We start from the raw sequence: 16,343 nt of genomic DNA on the forward strand, positions 1-16,343 counted from the left end.
CATTTAAATTAGTGAACCTGTCAAAAATTCATTTAATCTGCCCTGGCTGGTGTGGCTCAGTGGATTGAATGCAGGCCTGCAAACCAAAGGGTCACTGGTCTGATTCCCCGTCAGGGCACATGCTTTCACCAGGAATCAGTCTTTACATCTTTTAAGATTTTATTTATTTTATTTTTTAGACAGAGGAGAAGGGAAAGAAACGACAATGTGTGGTTGCCCCTGTGCCCCCTGCTGTGGACCTGGCCTGCAACCCAGGCATGTGCCCTGACTGGGAATGGAACCAGGACCTTCAGCAGGTTGGCACTCAAATCCAATGAGCCATACCAGTCAGGGCACAATTTTTATTTTTATTTTTAATTTTAATTGTTGTTCAAGTAGAGTTTTCTGTCTTCTAGGGCACACATTTTGGTAGGTATAATTTTAAAGCTCATTTTCATCTCATAACTGAAACACTTCCCTGATGTTATAAACTCTGGGTAACCAGAATCAAAGTTTATATGTATTCCTTGCTCTATAGAACAAGTAGTTCTTGAATGCATACCATGTGCGAGGCACCTACCAAATATAAGAAGATATGGTAGTACATGTGACAAAGTCCGTGCCTTCACTGTCTTGTAAAGCAGCTTTTCTATAATAAGGATTCTCTTCTTTACCCGCCCCTACCTCCTAGTAAAATCTATTAACTAAAATGGAATAAGTAGATCAAGAGGCAAGAATAACAACACAATTTGTAACAGCATTATAAAGTTCAACATAAAATACTTATACAGTATTAAGATGCTTTCTTTACTCATTACATAAGGATTGTGTTCAACTCATTTTATTTGAAAACATGATATTAAATAAATGTTTGTACAGAATTCTATCAGAATCAATTTAAGACCATTTTCCTGTTTTAGAAATTATCATCATAATCTATCCAGTGTCTTCAAATTTTTACCTTGTGTATTTCATTTTAAACATATAGTTAAATATTTTAGAATGAGAGGGTTTTACATCTAATATCTGTTGACAAATTACATTTAAAAATATATATCGCCATCAGTAATACATGAGGTTAACAGTTTCCACTGCATCTTCATTCAAAATTAAAATTTTTCTTTATTGATAACTTTTAAATTTCATAGGTGAAATCTAGTTTAATTAGCTTTTCTAAATGCTTTTGGGGGGTGAAAATTTTCTATGTATAGAAACTATATGTGCCATACACCTCAAACTAATACAAAATAATATTGCATGTAAACTGTAATTGAAAAATAAAATTTTTTAAAAATTACTGAAAGACAAGGAAAGTAGGACAAGTCATCAAAAAGAAAGAATAAAAAAACTGTTAGGAGTGAAAAAATAACTACGTATCTCCTCTTTTGTGAAACTTCTGTTCTTATCCTTTACCCATTTATGTACTCAATGTTTAGTTTTTACTTGCCAAACTGCTTCTTAATTTTCCCCATTTAATTTTTGCCTATTACTTTCTCTATTACTTTTTCCTTTCATTTCAATGTCTCAATAATGTTCTTTATAGCCGGCTTTATTACCTTACACAAGATCCATTTAATCCAAATCCTATACTGCATTTGGTTGCCATTTCTCTTTATACTTCTTTTTTAAGATTTTTAATTTATTTTTAGGGAGAGAGAAAGAGAGGAAGAGAAACACCAATGTGTGGTTGCCTATCATGAACCCCCTAGTAGAGACCTGGCTCACAACCCAGGCAAGTGCCCTGACTGGGAATTGAACCTACGCCCCTTTGGTTTACAGGCCAGCACTCGATCCACTGAGCCACACCAGCCAGGGATACTCTCCTCTTTTTAATCTTTCAATATTTATTCCTTTGGAAAGTAGAAAATTCCCCTCAGGTCCCAGGCAACCACTAATGTACTTTCTATCTCTATGGACTTGCCTATACTAAACATTTCACATAAATAGAATTACATACTATGTGATCTTTTGTAACTGGCTTTGTTCACTTAACATAAGTTTAACAATGTCATCCATATTGTAACATGTATCAGTATTTCATACCATTATATGGGCATTACATTTTATTTTTCTACTCATAAAACTGAAAATCATTTGGGTTGTTTCTACTTCTCTGGCTATGTCTAATGCTGCTACCAACGTTCACATACATTCACATATTTTGTGGGCGTATTCAAGTTTCTTGGTTATCTAGGAATGGAATTGCTGGATTATAAAGTAACTATGTTTAACCTTTTGAGGAAGTGCCAGACTGTTTTCCAAAGTGGCTGCACCATTTCACATTCTTGCCAGTAGGGTATGAAAGCTAAAGTTTCTCCATATTCTCATCAACACTTGTTTATTTTTTAAAATATTTTTTTAAATGTTATTTTTTTAAATTTATTTTTAGAGGGGAGAAGGGAGGGAGAAAGAGAGGGAGAGAAACATCAATCCATGCTTTTCTCTTGTGCACCCCCTGCTGGGAACTGGCCTGCAACCCAGGCATGTGCCCTGACTGGGAATTGAACCAGCAACCCTTTGGTTTGCAGGCCAGCACTCAATCCTCTGAGCCACACCAGCCAGGGCCCAACACTCGTTTATTACCTGTCTTTTTCATTATAGCCAATGCAGTGGGATAATGGAAATAATCACAGTTATTTCACTGTGATTTTGACTCTACAATTATTCTGTAAATGATCCATCTATTCTAAATTCTTGCCTCTCCATTACTACCCATATCCAGTAATCAACAAGTAAGAATAACCAAGTTTTCCTCCCTGCCACTGCTCTTAGTTCAAACTTTGTCTCTTACTGGAACCACTGAAAAAACCTTCATCAACCTCCTGGCTATCAGTCAGCCTAAACCTTCCCATCTTTCCCCTATGAGGATAATCTTTCTGGAAGAAAACATAGTCACAATAAATCTATAAAACTTAAATGAATTCCCACAGCTTAAAGAACAAAGTTCAGGCAGGCATTTACATATTCAAATTTCTGTTCAAGAATCATATTCTCTAACTTTCTCTTCTTTGCTATCAATACCTTATAACTACCATCACTGTAATCTCCCAGTTTCACCATTAAGTTCACACATCCACCTTTGCTTTATAGAGACCATAATATTCTCACAGAAAGAGACCATAACTCATTAATCATCTTTATATCTCCAGTCCCTAGCAAATAGTCACGTGCCTGTTTTTCCTCTCATTATTTCAAAATAACTTTTCACTCTTATCCTAGTCTAACTCTTCCTATACTCGCCACCATTGCCCCATTTCCTTCTCAGTTATCTTTTCTTCACAAAGGACCCCCTCTCTCAAATCAAGTCTTAATTATTTCACTTCCTCATGCCTTCTCCTTTATGACCTACAAAATAGAAAGGTCTCTTCAATCTTTAAAAAAACAAAAACAAAAAAGCCCCCACACCTCATTTCATCAGTTACCCTCTTAAACTACCTAGGCCACTGCTATCCTCTTAACAGAAAAGAAGTGCCAGGTACTCTGCATACATACGTGCTGTCAGTTAATCCTCACAGAAAAACTAAGGCTCAAAGAGGTTTTGTCCCAAATTATACAGCTAGTCTGGTATAGTAACAGTCAGCAGCTCTGCCACATCTTCTTTTGAAGATTTTTATTTATTTATTTTTAGACAGGGGAAGGAAGGGGGAAAGAGAGGAAGAGAAACATCCATGTGCCAGAGACTCATCAATCCGTTGTCTCCCACACACCCCCAACTGAGAACCTGGCCCGCAACCCCGGCATCCCTGACTGGGGATGGAACTGGCAACCTTTTGGTTTGCAGGCTGGTGCTTCATCCACTAAGCCATACCAGCCGGGGATCATGTCTTCTTTTATTTTACTTTTTTTTTTAATTTTATTTATCTTTTGAGAGGAAGGAAGGGAGAGAGGGAGAGAAATATCAATGTATGGTTGCCTCTTGTGCATCCCCTGCTGGGAACTGGCCTGCAACCCAGGCATGTGCCCTGACTGGGAATCGAACCGCAGTTGTTTGGTTTGCAGGCCCGCATTCAATCCACTGAGCTACACCAGACAGGGCAGATCACATCTTTTAAAATAGGTGTAAATAGCTTGCCTCTTACACATCAACTAATTCAAATGAAGTGGGAACTGCCAAAAGGCTAGGAATAAATAAAAGAAATTTCAAAGAAACCAGAGGTGAAATGTCTTTAATTCATGCATCCATACTTCACGTACGACTACTGTTAACGGATTCTCCCACAAATAAAATGTTAAAGGATATTTTTCTCTCTTCTTACTTAAATTGTTACAGAGATGTTTTTATTATTCTTTCCTAACACACACAAAAAAACTGTACCTTTTGTAATCACTGCTATCTTAAATGCAATGAAGTATGGTGGGTTCCCTCGGTTCCCAGTTTTCCATTTTCCAGTTCTGGTCTTTCACAAGACCCATCTCTTTTTCAAGCCTTTGGGTTGTAATACATACTCCCTACCATTGCAATAATGCCTTAATTTATTCAATAATCCATTACTCTCTTACTGATTTTTGTTTAAACTAATAAAGGTTTTCTTCCTTTTAGCCAAAAGAACCTAACTTTAAGAAACAAAATGCAGGTTATGTAGTAGTATAAAAAGACAGCTGAGCCCTGACTGATGTTTCTCAGCTAGTTAGGCATTGTTCTGCAAAGCAAAAGGTCACAGGTTTGATTCCCAGTCAGGACACATGCCTGAGTTGTAGGGCTTGGTCCTCAGAAGGAGGGACATGTGATAGGCAACCAATCAATATTTCTCTCCTTCTCTCTAAATTAAACAAACAAAAAAACAAACAAATAAATAAAATCTTTTAAGAAAAGAAAGACAGGTGATTACAAAATACTCAGAAAAGAAATCCTTGTAAGCTCATACAAAACAAGGCCATAAGTTCAAGGCGACTGTGTATAATAAACATGGCTTATCTAGCTTAACCTTTGCCTCACAAGGTAGAGTTTAAATGGTAGTACATCCTTAGGTAAAACAACCAATATCTATTTCATGAACAGCAATACTGGATGCTTCCCACAGATTAAAACATACAGTGTTTTACTTCATTTGACACTGTCACCTTATGAGGAAGGTAGGACATTACCTTTTTTATAGCTAAGAATATAGATAAAAAGGTTCAAGAGCCAAGAAGAAAAAAATGTAACAAAACAATCCAGGTTTAATTACTTCTGTGCTCTTTGTAATAGCCGAAGAGTCATCTAATGCCTTTGAAATTATGTCCTCACCCTCACTGGTATAACTCTGTGGACTGAGTACCAGCCTGCACACTGAAAGGATGCCAGCTCAGCTCCCGGTCAGGGCACACATCTGGGTTGCCAGCCAGGTCCCCAGTTGGGGGCCTGCAAGAGGCAGTTGATTAATGTTTCTCTTGCAAGTCAATGTTCCTCTCCCTTGCTTGATCCCTCCTTTTCCTTTCTCTAAAAATAAATAAATTAATTTTTTTAAATGTTTTCAATTATAAGAATTCTACTGATGCTGAATCTCTTATCACCCACCAAACTTGCCTCTGGTTTGGAACACCGTAAGCCACATCATGAGATTCAAAGAACTGAAAACTAAGGAAATAAATACAAAGCTATTTTTTCACATGATCTGTTACTCCTTCTCATCTAAAGAACCTAATGCACAGCCATGCACATAAGAAAAACAATGAACTTAGTGTAAAATTCCAAAGCAATTTTATTGAGAACTACATCTTTCTTAATGACCTTGAAAACTTCAGTGACAGGCCATCACATTTGTAAATGTAAAAGTAAAACTAGGTAACTTACCATTTGGGTGCCAGATTTCTGTAATGAATTTCATTTTGGGAGGCCGGAGGGGATAATCTTTTGGGAAAGTGAGATGAGCCTTAAAAACACCACCTTCACTGGAAAAAAACAAAAACAAAAACAAGTTCTTGCCTATAAGTTCCTGCTTATAAGTAGACAATTATCAAAACAAACATAAAAACAAGAATGCTAGTGCTAACAACATAAATTAAGTAAATAATATGGATTTCAAGCAGTCTACTTACTCAAACACCCAAGTTTAAAAACTGTTATACCTACCATCTTATTAACAAAACCCTCAAAAAGCTAGTAAAATGAAATAGCTCAAAAAAGTTATCCAAATCAGATCACATACAAACCTTTCTATCACTTCCCACTGCACTTAAAATAAAACTTACAAGGTTTAACATTGCCTATAGTGTTCAAGTTGCCTAATCTCTAAATTAATCCCAAATCATCACTCTTCTTTCTGTTCTAGCCAGTCTCCTTTCTGTTCTCCAAACACAACGAGCACATATATTTTCTGGGGACAGTGTACCCAACCACAAGAAATGACATATCATGGACAAGCCAAATTGGCATCCGTGAGCAAGGCTCCTGATTCAAGTTCAAAACGGCAGAATATGAATACCCTGAGCTCACAGCCTCTCATTAACAGCACAACTACAACTACATATAGAACAGCTATCTCTGATAACAACCTGAAGACTAGCAGAACAGATTTTCTCTTAGCAGGGACATAAAGAAAAAGCCACACTGAAATTTTCAGGGGAGGGGTGTAGAGACTAAGTCCAGTCAGGACCTACACTATTCCCCACTCCCCATGTGGTAAGAAACAAAGTGGGAGGGATATCACAAAACTGCGGAGGTTGTCCCCAAAGAGCGAGGGGTCCCAGCCCTCCCCTGGGGGACCTGCACCAGGAAGAGGAACTCCCATAACATCTGGCTTTGAACACTAGTGGGGCTTAGGTCTGAGAGAGCCAAAGAGTTGTAGAAACACAGGTTGCACTATTTTTGAATCCCGGCACAGAGGTAGCAGTTTGAAAAGAACCTAGATACATTGATTCATTTTAGGGTGCCTTGAGGCACAGGGATGTATCAAACTTTCTGTTGAGTCATAGGCCCTGGCAGGTGCCATTTCCCCCTTTCTTTAACCTAGCTGGTTTGACAGTGGCAGGTGCCATTTCTAAAACTCTCCATTAACCTTTCCAGTACTGTTCTTCCCATCCTGGCATTTTCCTGAGGACCCACCCAGGAAAATGCACCCCTCTGCAGCAGCGCCTGCCCTGCCACACCCAGTGGACAGCCTCAGAAGGCACCAGCACACAGCACTGGGTCTACAATAGCAGGGCTGGGCCTCACAGACAACCACACTGAGAGACCTGTGCCCCAGTGAGCCCACCAAGAAGCAAAAGCTAAAGGAGTTCATCACCACTAAACCAGCATGATAACATGCTAAAAGTTCTTTAAATCGAAAAGGACAAAATTAGATATAAGAATATGTATGAAAGAAAAAGAAATCTCACTAGTGAAGACAGATAATAAAGACAGTAAACCAGCCACTTATAAATCTACTACAAAAATAATTAAAATTGCTATAAGTACATATTTATCAAAAATTACTTAAAATGTAAATTAACTACATGCTCCATTGAAAAAAAATGACTGAATGAATTTTTTAAAAAAACCAAGACCCTTACATTTACTGCCTATTTGAGACTTCAGATTGAAAGACACACAGACTGAAAGTAAAGGGATAAAAAAGTTAATTAATGAAAATAGAAACAAAAAAGCTGGGATAGCGACACTTACATGAAACAAAACAGTCTTTAATACAAAGGCTGTAACAAAAGGCAAAGAAGGACCCAGGAATTCCACATCTGGCTCATATCTGAAGAAACCTAAACACTAATTCAAAAAGATATATGACTTCCGGCCAACATGGAGACGTAGGTGGAAACACTGTGCCTCCTCACACAACCAAGTTTAAAAACAACAAAGTTTTAGTAACAAAAACACAGAAAATTGAACTATGGAGCAAACCGTTCAGCCAGACCAGTAAGAGGGGCAGAGCCAGCAACTGGCGGAGTGGGGGTCACATAAGAAAAAAAGGCCAGACCCACAGGCCTGCGGGCGGCGGTAGGCAGATTGCAGGCGTGGAGTTGCGACAGGCAGATCCGGTGAGGGCGCAAGGCGGCAGGTTGACCGCAGTCACACATTCCTGCACAGATAAACCAGGCAAAGGAGCGAGCAGTGAGATGGGCCACAAAGACCCCAGTGGTGGCGGGAAGCAGCAGAGGGGACTGCGACTGCCCCTCATTGACTCACCCCTACATACAGCGTCACATCCCAGCAACTGAGTTGCCCCACCCTGGTGAACACCTAGGGCTCTGCCTCTCATAGCTAACAGGTGCAAACAGAGCAAAACATTACGGCTCAAGAAGAACTCAAAGCCCCAGAGCCAATAACTCTAAGCAACAAAGAAATAGCCAACCTATCAGATGCACAGTTCAAAATACTGGTGATCAGGATGCTCACAGAACTAGTTGATTTTAGTTACAAATTAGAGGAACAAATGAAGGCTAAACTAATTGAAATGAAGGGAAATGCACAGGAAACCAATAGTGATGGAAAGGAAACTGGGACTCAAATCAAGGGAGTGGACCAGAAAGAAGAAAAAAATGACCAAACAGAAAAAAAGGAAGAAACAAGAATTCAAAAAAATGAGGAGAGGCTTAGGAACCTCCAGGACATCTTTAAACCTCCAGGACATCTGAATTACAGGGGACCGGAAGGGGAACAGGAACAGCGACGGGTGGAAAACTTATTTGAACAAATAATAAAGGAAAAATTCCCCAGTCTGGCAAAGGAAATAGACTTCCAGGAAATCCACGAAGCTCAGAGAGTCCCAAAGAAGTTGGACCCAAGGCAGAACACACCAAGGCACATCATAATTACATTAGCCAAGATTATAATGAAGGAGAGAATTCTAGAGGCAGCAAGAGATAAGGGGACAGTCACCTACAAAGGAGTTCCCATCAGACTGTCAGCTGATTTCTCAAAAGAGACCTTACCGGCAAGAAGGGGCTGGAAAGAAGTATTCCAAGTCATGAAATCCAAAGACCTACACCAAGATTGCTCTATCCAGCAAAGCTTTCATTTAAAATGGAAGGGCAGATAAAGTACTTCTCAGATAAGGTCAAGTTCAAGGAGTTCATCATCACCAAGCCCTTATTATATGAAATGTTAAAGGGACTTATCTAAGGAAAAGAAGATAAAAAAATATGAACAGTGAAAAGACAGCAAACTCACAGTTATTAACAACCACACCTAAAACAAAAGCAAACTAAGAGGACAGCTAGATCAGGAGTGGAACCATAGAAATGAAAATCACATGGAGGGTTAGCAACAGGGGGGTGGGAGGAGGAGAAGGGGGGAGAAGGTACAGAGAATAAGTAGCATAGATGGTAGGTGGAAAATAGATAGGGGAGGGCAAGAATAGTAGGGGAAATATAGAATCTAAAGAACTTGAGACACATGGACATAAACTAAAGGGGGGAATGATGGGGGAGGGGTATGCAGGGTGGAGGGGAACAAAGTGGGGGAAACAGGACAACTGTAATGGTATAATCAATAAAATATATTTTTTTAAAAAAAGGTATATGCATCCCTACATTCACTGTAGTGTTCTTACAAAAGTCAAGATATGGAAGCAACATAGGTGTTCATCAACAGGTGAATGGATGAAGAAGAAATGGAATACACACAGAAATATTGCCACACAGACACACACACATACAGAAATACTACAGAGCCATGAAAAGATTGAAATCTTGCTATTTGTGACAACATGGAGAGACCTAGACAGTATTATGCTAAGTAAAATCAATCAGAGGAAGACAAATACTGTTTCAGTTCACTTATGCATGGAACCTAAATAGCTAAACTAATGAACGAACAAAACAAACAGAATCATAGACACAGAAAAACTGATAGTTACTAGAGGGTTGGGTAACCCTGGGAATGTAGGCAAGAAGATGAAGGGGATTAAGAAATACAAACTTGTAACTGTAAGATAAATAAGCCATGGAGATGTAAAGGACAGCATGGGAACACAGTCAATAATATCATGGTAACTTTGTATAGTGATAGATGGATAGTACACTTTTTGTGCTGATCACTGTGTAAGGTGTATAAATGCAAAATCTCACTATGTTATAGTGAAACTAATATGATACTGTATGTCAACTGCACTTTAATTAAAAAGAGCTTTCCATTCCACAAAAAAAAATTAGAAATCAGACCCCCAAAAGAACAAACCTACAATAAGCTCTTTCTCATCTCAAGAGTTTAGGTACATTTCATTTGGAAATAGATGTGCTGACCTTCAATTATTCCATCCACTTACTTATCATTTACAAATATTTATTCAGCTTTTTTACTTGTCAGACACCAGGAGTATAGCAATGAACAAACTGTAAAGTCTCTCAAGTAGTTTATATTCTAAACTTTCCAAACCACTGCTATATAATAGAACTTTCTATACATCGGTAATGTTTTGTATTTGTGTGGTCCAATATAGCAGCTCTCAGACACTCAAACTATGGCTAGTGAAACTGAGGAACTGAATATTAAGTTTCATTTAATTTTCATAGCCATATGCATGCAGTGATTGCTGCTTATTAGCGTAGTTCCAAACACTGCAATTTACTTAGGAAATGTGAAGAATTATCAAAATAATACAATGAGTTATGTATGTTAACCATGAAAACCAATGAGATGAAGTCAGCCTTAAGAAATGAATAAGGACGAAGTTCCTGCTTTGTGTCCTTGGCACTTACTAGCTGTATCTTCTTTTCGAAATACCCTTCTCCCCTTGTCATTCAGAACTCAACTTAAATGTTACCTCTTGAAAAGATTTTACCCCATTACCCAATTTTAACAGGCCACCATGGCTTGCTATAACACTGACAAATTTACTGCAACAATAATTCACGTTATCAGATTCTCTTACTGTTCAATGCACAGACCATCAGAGCCAGGTAATATGATTGTGTTTGTTTCAGATCAGTGAGAAATAGAATTCTAAGCTCAGTGAATGGTTTTCATTCACTGAACAAATATACATTGATAATCTACTTCTGTGAGACACTGTTCTAGGTAAATGAATATAACAGAGCAAGAAATTAGAGAGCCCTGGTTTCATGGCACTTACCATTCTAGTGCCAGAGGACAACATCAAGGAAAATATCAGTAATAAGCATGGAATGACATGAGCAATACACTGTTAAATTTTTGAAAATCTATTGGTTAAACCCATTTGTCTTTTTAAAAATATCTTATTTATTTATTTTTAGGGGGGGAGGGAAGGAGAGAAATATCAATGTATGATTGCCTCTCATGAGTCCCCTGCTGGAACCTAGCTTGCAACCCAGGCACGTGCCCTGACTGGGAATCGAACCGTGATCGTGTGGTTCTCAGGCCCACGCTCAATCCACTGAGCTACACCAGCCAGCGCCCCATTTGTCTTTAAAAGAAGAAAAAGTGGGGGTATGTTTATATGCAAATAGAAATATATCTGGAAACATAACACAAATATATAACAATGGTTAATTCTGGAGCACAAGATCACAGGATCTTTCATTTTCTGCTTTGTACATTTCGGTATAACTTCAATTTTTAACCACAGCAAGTATTAATTTTTATCACCTTTTTCTGATCATAAATGCAAATTGAGGGGAGTGTTAATAAACGAGAAGTAGATCATTAATACCAATAGTCTTGAATACAGAAAATGCCACTGGACTCAAGTACAAAAAAGTAACCCTGAATGTCATGACTGGTGTGGATCAGTGGGTTGAGCATCATCCTGCAAACCAAGGTTGCCTGTGCAATTCCTGGTGAGGGCACAAGTCTTGGTTGCGGGCTGGGTCCCCAGCTCCAGACATGTGAGAGGCAACTGATCAATGTTCCTCTTACGAATTGGTCAGTTTCCCTCTCTCCTTACCTTCCTCTCTCTGTAAAAATAAATAAATAAAGAACCTTTGGAAAGAAAAAAAAAACCTAAAAAGTAACCTTGAAACCTTGGTTGGCTGGTTAGACCAATGTGCCAAGGTTACAAAGTCGACCCCCATACAGTCAGGGCACATACAATAAGTGGAACAACAAATCGATGTTTCCCTCACTCTCTCCACCCCTACCCTTGTCCTCTCCCTCTAAAATCAATAAATCAAAAAATAAGCCCTAGCCCTGGCTGGTGTAGCTCAGTGGATTGAGCACGGGCCTGCGAACCACACGATCGAGGTTCGATTCCCAGTCAGGGCACGTGCCTGGGTTGCAGGCCAGTTCCCGGCAGGGGACACACCACAGGCAACCGTACATTGATCTTTCTCTCCCTCTCTCCTTCCCTTCCCCTCTAAGGATAAATAAATAAAATCTTTAAAAAAAAAGAATTTTAAAAAAAAGCCCTGGATGGTGTAGCTCAGTGGATTGAGCGTGGGCCTGTCAACCAGACAATCGCAGTTCGAATCCCAGTCAGGACACATGCCTGGGTTGCAGGCCAGCTCCCAGCGGGGGACTCACGAGAGGCAACCATACATTGATACTTATCTCCTTCTCTCCTTCCCTTCCCCTCTAAAGATAAATAAATAAAATCTAAAAAAAAACAAAACATAATAACCTTGATGATACAAGTTTAGTAAAAGGAATAGGAAAAAAACTTCAAAGGACTAAAGAAGAAATGAGGTGTTAAAGTACAAGCATAACAAACAGGGCAATTTGGAGTTAACAGTTAAAGAAGATGGGAAAGCCTGGGTTGCAGGCCAGTTCCCGGCAGGGGACACACCACAGGCAACCGTACATTGATCTTTCTCTCCCTCTCTCCTTCCCTTCCCCTCTAAGGATAAATAAATAAAATCTTTAAAAAAAAAGAATTAAAAAAAAAAGCCCTGGATGGTGTAGCTCAGTGGATTGAGCGTGGGCCTGTCAACCAGACAATCGCAGTTCGAATCCCAGTCAGGGCACATGCCTGGGTTGCAGGCCAGCTCCCAGCGGGGGACTCACGAGAGGCAACCATACATTGATACTTATCTCCTTCTCTCCTTCCCTTCCCCTCTAAAGATAAATAAATAAAATCTAAAAAAAAACAAAACATAATAACCTTGATGATACAAGTTTAGTAAAAGGAATAGGAAAAAAACTTCAAAGGACTAAAGAAGAAATGAGGTGGTAAAGTACAAGCATAACAAACAGGGCAATTTGGAGTTAACAGTTAAAGAAGATGGGAAAAGAGTATAAATGAAAATCTTTACAGGAGGATATGGCTCAGTGGATTGAGTGCTGGCTGAAAGGTGGCCAGTTTGATTTGATTCCCAGTCAGGGTGCATGCTTGGGTTGGGCACCAGGTCCCCCACTGAGGGCATGGGAGAGGCAACCCAAGGATTTCTCTCTCCCTTTCTCTCTAAAAGTAAATAAATAAAATCTTTTTTAAAAATAGGGAAAAAACTAGTTTGCAAGTAAATGGGAAGATGCTGGCCAGAAAAACTAAGAGACTGAAAAAAACCTCAGAAATTAGAAAAATAAAGAAAATAAGGGTAGTAAAGGGCCTATCTAAGAAAACAAACAAACAAACATCTTTTCCTTCTGCACAGGAAGAAAACCAGACTGAATGTAGTATAGATATCCAGGAGCAAAAAGGAAGAAAAATGACCAATTTTATGCCTGCCTTGTTGGCCTTAAATTTCATAATTTGTAAGATTATCTGTTGAAGGGGAATAAAACCTAAAGATGAAAAAATGGAGACCATGATAGCTGTTGTGAAGAGTGCATTATACTGATAAAGAGATAAGTCTATTTTTTTCACCCTACATTACCCCAACCTGTAAGTTATTGCCAAAACTGGTCTTAGGACATATTTATTATATGGACTAGTTTTTCAAACTGGGGCTATAAAACCAATTAAGTGAGTCACTAACCAGTTTTTTTCCTTCTTTTTGCGGGGGAGAGGGGTGTACACAGGGTGCTTTCTTCTCCAGTGATATGTGCTATGGTGGGTTGGGCTCCGGCCAATGTCCCCATATGTACAGAACTGAATAAAGTGGGTCTCTAAGAAGAAGTCTGATTCGCCTTGATGAGGAAAGGGAGATGGGGAGGACAAAGATGGGCATTACAACCAGGGTCTTGTTCAGTCCTGTGCTGGGTCCAGTCTGGAATGCAGAGGATAAGGCAGCTCTCAAGGTGGTTAATTCCAGGCAGGGGATGCCTGACAGGCTTGGGGATGCCTGACAGGCTTGGGGAGCCTCCTTTCTGTACCACATCTTCCCACTACGCATCTGACATCTCCCAAGTCCAGGCAGGAACCCCTGGTGTGGGAAGGCTTATTCCAGCCATCATCCTTTTCACCAGATCTATATGTTCTAGGTTCCACAGGAATAGAACTGTGCTTGCTCAGTTCTGTAAGCTTCCACCTCATCTTCTTCCTTGCTCTCTAATGGTGGGCCTGGCAAATGAAGCCCAAGGGCCTGGATCTGATCCCGGATATTGGCAATTACATCTTCTCTATATCACACCAGTGCCAGCTCCAACTCCTCTGGTTCAGGATCTTGGTTCAGGGGCTGGTAGGACCTGCCCCAGTTTCCTCCTGCTCTTCTTTCTCCTCACTGCTTCAATGCCCAAGCCTTCTGTAGGGCCCTGGTACAGTCCTAGTTCCCAGTCTAAAAGGGGAGGATACATTCAGGGCCCATGATGTCTCCTTCTGGAACTACTGCTGCCATCCGGGCAGGGAATGCTCAGAGCCCACATGATCCAACCTGCACCTTCCCAGTTTTCTTCTTAAACAAATAAAAGTTGACTAGAAAACAAAGGTGCTGGCCACAAGTAATCTGTCTCAGTTATATAATCTATATACATGATCTATACATAATCTATATACATGTCTCAGTTATATAATCTATATATATAATCTATATAATCTATATACAAGTATAAGATGTATACACCTAAGTACACGCTGGATTATAATGTAAATTATTTCTGATTATGGGTTATGGTAAAAAAAAAGTTTGAAACCCACAAATACAGAAAACAGCCAAAAGTTAATGTAAAAGGACATAAAATAGCTTTATCCTATAAAATAGCTTTATCCTATAAAGTACTTTTATCCCATAAAAGTACTTTATCCTACTGGTGAAGCTATTCCTCAATATTCAGGTACCTTTCCTTAAATTTTAATTGCTTAGGTTCTCTTAAAAGCTTTATATTAGCTGATTGGAATCCCTATCATAGGGGGAAAAAAATCACCTAACCTCATGCTACTTTCAATCTTTAAAATGTCAAATTTTAGGATAATAAGATTATCCTAAAACACTTATAGCAAACAATTTTTACTCTGTCTGCAATGCCCTCACACCCATTCTGAACCAACTATGCTGTTCCTTATAGTTTCTCTCCTGTAGGTGGACTCCGTGTCTCCTTTACCTGTGGAAACCCTGTGGTTTTTTTTAAAGATTATTTATTTATTTATTTTTAGAGGGGAAGGGAAGGAGAGAAGGAGAGAAATATCAATGTATGGTTGCCTCTCATGAGTCCCCTGCTGGGAACTGGCCTGCAACCCATGCATGTGCCCTGACTGGGAATCGAACCACGATTGTGTGGTTCGAAGGCCCGCGCTCAATCCACTGAGCTACACCAGCCAGGGCCGGAAACCCTGTTTTTTTAAAGAGTCTTGCTCAGTAGTCCCAAGTCATGAACAGCTACATTAGCAAAGAAGAACTCAAAAGACCCACAGGATACAAAACATTTTAGACTAAATATTAAAATATCACATGTTCACTGTTTTTCAAATATACAAAGATGCTACTGGGATGAGCAAATGGAAAGTTTATTTAAAAACATCAATAAATTTAACATATCTTCCATTATATGTTGCCTTCATTGCAAATACTAATAGTTTAATTACTAGCATGATATTTTTTAAAAAGTATACAACCAGGAGTTTCCCATTTGAAAAGGCTGAGAAACCTAGGCCTAAGGTCTAGTTCAAGTTTCCTCCATGAGGCTTCCCTTACTGTTTTTTGATTAAATTATAAAAGCTTGTAAGAATCAGAGATCCTACCATTCTACCATATTTACTTTATTTAAATGATAAACTCCATGCTGCCACTTGAAATTTTTCTCAGCGTTGTTCTTTTATATATATTCCTGTTTTTTCCCAATTTTTTTATTTAATTATTTTTCAAGTACAGTTTTCTGTCTGTTACTCCCATCCCATCCCACCCCCCATCCTCCCCCCTCCCTCCCATTTCCACCCTTCTCAGTTGTTGTCCATGTATCCTTTATATAGGTTCCTCTAAATCCCTCCCTTATTTCCCCTGAAATTCCCTCCCCTCTCCCCTCTGGTCACTGTCAGCCTGTTCTCTATTTCAGTGCCTTTGGTTATATTTTGCTTGCTTGTTTGCTTTGTTGTTTAGCTTCCTGTTAGAGGTGAGATCATATGGTATTTGTCCTTCAACACCTGGCTTATTTCACTCAGCATAATGCTTTCCAGTTCCATCCATGTTGTTGCAAAAGGTAGGAGCTCCTTCTTTCTTTCTGC

At 39.2% G+C, this 16,343-nt stretch overlaps 1 protein-coding gene and 1 pseudogene across 1 annotated transcript in view; both read right to left on the minus strand.

Annotated features, from left to right (window-relative positions):
* Positions 1 to 16,343, minus strand: part of UBE2G1 (ubiquitin conjugating enzyme E2 G1) — a 128,449-nt gene that overhangs the window by 15,180 nt on the left and 96,926 nt on the right. Inside the window, exon 3 of the mRNA XM_037029619.1 lies at positions 5,753 to 5,850. Within this exon, the coding sequence (XP_036885514.1) occupies positions 5,753 to 5,850 (98 nt within the window). The remainder of the gene's footprint in view (positions 1 to 5,752; positions 5,851 to 16,343) is intronic.
* LOC118975596 (male-enhanced antigen 1-like) lies at positions 13,373 to 14,637 on the minus strand (annotated as a pseudogene).

The sequence above is a fragment of the Sturnira hondurensis genome, unplaced genomic scaffold (assembly GCF_014824575.4).
Source record: "Sturnira hondurensis isolate 20B ecotype Veracruz unplaced genomic scaffold, ASM1482457v3 Scaffold0020374, whole genome shotgun sequence".
In the NCBI taxonomy this organism is placed as follows: Eukaryota; Metazoa; Chordata; class Mammalia; order Chiroptera; family Phyllostomidae; genus Sturnira; species Sturnira hondurensis.